This window comes from Nicotiana tabacum, chromosome 6 (genome assembly GCF_000715075.1).
Source record: "Nicotiana tabacum cultivar K326 chromosome 6, ASM71507v2, whole genome shotgun sequence".
NCBI lineage: Eukaryota > Viridiplantae > Streptophyta > Magnoliopsida > Solanales > Solanaceae > Nicotiana > Nicotiana tabacum.
Window position 1 is genome coordinate 135,755,366 of NC_134085.1, and position 5,026 is coordinate 135,760,391.

At 33.4% G+C, this 5,026-nt stretch overlaps 1 protein-coding gene across 1 annotated transcript; it reads left to right on the forward strand.

Moving 5' to 3' along the window:
- The first annotated feature begins 1,423 nt into the window (after window positions 1-1,423).
- LOC107795236 (uncharacterized) lies at window positions 1,424-4,095 on the forward strand. Its single transcript, XM_016617831.2, has 5 exons — window positions 1,424-1,557; window positions 2,762-2,852; window positions 2,932-3,342; window positions 3,421-3,479; window positions 3,583-4,095. The coding sequence occupies exons 2-5, from the start codon at window positions 2,795-2,797 to the stop codon at window positions 3,796-3,798; spliced, it is 744 nt and encodes a 247-aa protein (XP_016473317.1). The 5' UTR covers window positions 1,424-1,557; window positions 2,762-2,794; the 3' UTR covers window positions 3,799-4,095.
- Window positions 4,096-5,026: the final 931 nt, after the last annotated feature.

Sequence of the window (5,026 nt, forward strand, 5' to 3'; positions counted from 1 at the left end):
CTATAGAAATATAATGAAGAATTAATCCAAATAGCCATTCACCTAATTTTTTAAAGTAAAATAACCGACAAATATATAATATACATATAATTTTATAAATAATATATAATTTATGTATATCGATTAAAAAAATAAATATTAAATTCGGTCGGCTATTTATGTAGCAATTACTTAAAATCTTCAGAATTCTTTTCCGATGTCCAATTGCTTTGGTCTCTTGAATTATCTATCCCAATGATTAATTCAAATACGGAATATCTAACATTAATTTGTCTAAGCAAATAATTTGTCTTAGAAACTATCTTCTGCTCAATAATCCAAAACTCCAACAAACTCATTTATTGGTATTCCATACAAACGTGATATTGGCCACCTATAAATTAAGATATGTTGTGCATTTGTATTGTTTGACGATATTTTTCTCCATTTCAAAAATTATACTATAGCGAAAAAATTAAATAAACAAAGAAAGTAAAGAAGAACGTGGAATATATGATGCTCACAACATTAACACGATCTCTAAGTCTTTGAGGATAACGAGCCTTGAAAGAGGAAATAGTCCCAAATACCATTGAAAAAGGCTAGGAAGAGATCAAACTGAAATCATCCAAGTAGTTGTCACTTATCATCATCTTCTTCTTTTTTGTCATTTACTATCTGTGTGCATTTAGAACATATAGTGAATCTCAAAAAAATATTTAATCTAAATAATGTGCGACTCTTGCATCTTATTCTAGTCTAGCAAAATATTGAAGACCAAATATCCCAGGAAGGTTTCTTAATTACTTTTCTTAAGAAGGGAAGAGGTAAAAAGAAGAAAGAAAACTATAGGGGTTTTTGGGTGGTGGGATAAGGGATAATACTTTTTGGATTAGCTGCAAATTATTTTATTCCACACTTGGTTAAATTTTTGAAATCGAGATTAGTAATTTCAGGATTAATTTATGTCATAATTGAGATATTATTCTGTCCCATTTTGAGGCTGGAATAAAAATATGGGGATTAGTCTCTAAAGCTATTCCTCCAAAGTTCTTAAAATATTCAAGGATAAAATAAAAAATAAAAGTTTATCCTAATTTATCTAGTATTCATCAAATACATATTTTATGTTATACCTTATATATCCTATCTTTAATCCAACGAACTAAATATATCACTAAATAATTCATTACTATTTAATACTCGTTATTATAATTTGGGATAACTTGTTCCCTGACGAAATGACCGGTAATGATTCTTTTGCAAATCAATTAGTTGGTACTTAGCCAAAGTTTAAAAGATGAGAGGAATATCCCCTAATTACCATTTTTGTAATTAGCTTCTAAAACCGGGGCACTTTAGAAATAAAGGGAGAAATATGACCGTTGGGCCTTTGGGGGTCCTTCAACGTCTCTATATGTATGTTTTTCCTGTTCTGCAACTTCAAAACTCTGCCCAAAAAAACGCAAAAGAATATTTGAGAAATCATCAACAGATAGTTTACGCAGTTACGAAGAAGAAAACTTGATAATCTTGTGGATAAATTCTCTGAAGAAGGACTGAAAATTTCTCTATTCTGTGAGTTTTCTGTGTTCTTCAATCTACCATCTTGCTTTTGATCGCTGAGAACATTACATGTTTTCTTCAAGAATGACAATTTCAATTTATCTCTTCTAACTGCTATGCTTCTATGTTAATATCTCAACGCTTTTACATTTCCTAATTGGGGTTGAAATTTTCTAGTTTTTTGTTATTTTTATTATCCTGGGTTCAAGTTGAAGACAGATTTCGAACTCAATTTTTGCCGTCTACTAAAGTTCTAAATTTGTTGATCCACTTTTCCGTTTGGTTAAAGCCTTAGGGTTTTCGGTTCTTCATACTGAATTAAAGATGTATGATTCTAGGGTTTTCCGTTGTTGGATTAAATAATAATTCTTGAAAAAACGAAAAGGGATGGCCCAACCCAGAGCCCTCGAGGAATTTCTCAAGTTTTCGAATATTTTTTTCATTTTTAAAGGTGAAAAGAGTTTCACTGTGTTCTTCTGCCTTTTGTTAAAGGAGATTAACGATTTGATCTTGATAGAAATTCTAGGTACTTATGGTAAGATAATAAGCATAATCAGTTTGTTTAACTTATGCGTTAATTTTGGCGCATCTTTTCATACCTGTGTGCCCCTGATTTGTATTCGCTAATTCTGTTTCCTGCAATCTTGCTACTGCTATAAATGGTCATCTTACATGGTTGCAGTGAACATAAAGCTATACACATTTAGTCATTCTATAAAATAGTTTCAGTATTATCATAGTACACTGACAAAATCGCTAGAGTTCCACATTATTAAGCTTGATTCTTGTGTGTAGCACTCATTTTTTTTGTTGCCAAGCTTGTTCTTTAGGGTGTATTAACTATCTATTTTTAGATGCCCTCTTGAAGATGCATTTCAGATGTAGATTAAAACATCTTTTCTTCCCCATAGGCCCCGAATGAACTGCTTTATTTTGAGAAGCCATGACCAATGTACTTGATCTTTGGCATTCTGATTCTTGCTACGATTATAAATGTCTAACTGAATGGTTGAAGAATATAAAGCTATACTCACTGAGCAAAAAATGTAACATCACAGCACACTGAGAAAATCCCCGGAATTTAAAACATTAATGAAACTACTACTATGTTGTTTATAAATCTCATTTCTTTGTTGTTTTGCTTGTACTTTATGTATGTAATCAGTTCATTTTTTTCGCTTCGATTTCATGTTATAACGTCAATTACATGGTGCAGGATTTTATTCTAATTCTGCTGGGACGCGAATACATGGCTACATCAGCTGCTCACCTGATTCAGGATCAGAATATCAATATACATTTTGATGGTAGAAACCTCATTAGATAAGCATGGAGTATAATGCTTTGATTTACAACTCGACGTTCACTAATTTTTGTCTTTCATAGGGGCTTCTTTGTTGGGAAAGACTGATACTTCCAAGGCATCAAAGAAAGGAGGAGGAGGTCTTGGTGGAAGAAAGGCACTTAATGACATCTCAAACTCAGCAAAGCCTTCTGCTCTGCAAGCAAAGAAAAATTACTCCTCGAATGTAATTTCCATCGCAAAAGATCTCGATGCCACTCGAAACAAAGTTACTGACAAGGGTGGCAGGAAGGCACTCAGTGATCTTACAAACTCAAGCAAGCTATCAGCAAAGCAGGCTGCCAAGAATAAGAAACTGAGTACTGCTGCAGCAGCAAATGTTCCTACTTCTATAGCGGAAGAGCGATTTCTGCATGATCATCAGAAGTGCATCAAATCACAGAGAAAAGCGATGGACATTGATTATTTTCTAAAGGAAGTTGGACTAGACAATGGTAATAAAAAAAGAAACCTGAGCAACCATGTTTTATTGTTTTATGAAGCAGCTGATAATCTGATTTTCCTATTGACAGATGTCCCTGTGCAGCTAGCAGCATCTCCACGTGCATCTAAACTCTCAATGAAGTCAATGGTCAGTAGCATTTTGTTCCTTTTTATCTATTTATAACTCGCTTAGTCTTGTGATTCTGTAAAATAAAAGTTGTTTCTAACACCTGATGACTTTGATATACCAGCTAGAGAGCCCCGTGAAGTACTTCGAAGTGGAAGAAATGCCAGAACTGCTGATGTATGATAAGGTTCCTCGATTTGGAAAAATGGAAACTTGTGGAGACGCTTCGCCATCTATTAGATCTCCTACATCACCAAAGCTATCATCTATGAGCTGGTGGAAGGATGGAAGCACTCCATGTTTCACACTGATTGAATCACCCGTCCTACCAAAGCATTGATGTCTTCTTCTTTATGATCACAGGCACCCTATTACTTAATGGCATCAGTCAGTTGGCTAAATGACTGTTGAACTTGTTTAAATTCTTTCTGGTTTTGGTGGCAAGAAGGCAGACTAGCTCCTTCGTCTCGCATGATTTACATTTTCGGCATATTAACTGATGCATTTTGGATTCTATCCCTCCTATTGTAAAACTTAATTTTCTATTTCAGATGCTTTAAGATAATGAATTGCTGGAGTCATTCTATTAAATGTTTTTCTTGCATTTGTTGTATAGTTCATGTTTTATAAGGTTGTATAGGAGACTGGGCAGATGATGAAACATGGGAATGTTCTCAGTTTCAACCTTTTAGAAGTAAGTTGCTTTGAAGTGAACCAAAAGATGAAAACCTAAAATGGTGTAATGGTGAACTTGAAATCCCACGACAGTTATTACGAGACATTCTATCAGAGTTCAAATGGTTAACATGAACTGCTCATCAGAGTCAACACAGTGGTCTAAGACCATTTGTGACATTGATGGATATGTTCTGTTCAGGTTTTTCTTATTTCAGTTGTTCAGAAATACAGATAGGAAGTCTTCTTCATGGCTAGCAGAAGAAGTAATGCTCATTGTCCAGATTGTCATGAATATAAACATGCATTTTCATTTTTCCTTTGGGTCTGAAATTTTCTAAGATAAAAACATATATTTTATTGTAAAAAATGCCACATGGACCAAAAAATTCATGTGGCAGCGCATGTGTCAACACTCTCATGGATTGTGACCGTCTAGGGGAGACTATGAAATTACTAAATTCGGCGGGGGAGGGGGGCATTAAAGACCACATGAAGTTTAAGGAGGAATTAAAATATCATTATCCTTATCCAAATAAAAATTATAGTCAAAATAATGTTGTTTCAAGTCTTTTTTACAGATTTGGCGCGAAAAAATAATTTAAATAACTGGTGGACTTAAAAAAATTAAAAACACATTTTAAAGACCACATAAAGATTATGGGGAACGAAAAAAAAGTCGCCAAATTCAGGTAGTCTTGAACTATTCTACCATTAAAATTCAAGTAGCTATTTTAGAAAATAATAATAGTATTGAACAAAAATAAGGAAAGACTTTTCGGCATGAAATCAAATTTCTTTAAAGGTATATTTCTCATATACTGATTGAGAAATACAAAATAAGTTCCTTCACAATACAACAAAGTCTATATGTACACCGGAAATTTTTTGTA

Coding starts and splice junctions, on each gene's coding strand:
- LOC107795236 (XM_016617831.2), top strand. CDS start 2,795: ATGGCTACATCAGCTGCTCACCTGATTCAGGATCAGAATATCAATATA. Junction 3,343..3,420: donor GGAAGTTGGACTAGACAATG/GTAATAAAAAAA, acceptor TCCTATTGACAG/ATGTCCCTGTGCAGCTAGCA. Junction 3,480..3,582: donor AACTCTCAATGAAGTCAATG/GTCAGTAGCATT, acceptor TTGATATACCAG/CTAGAGAGCCCCGTGAAGTA.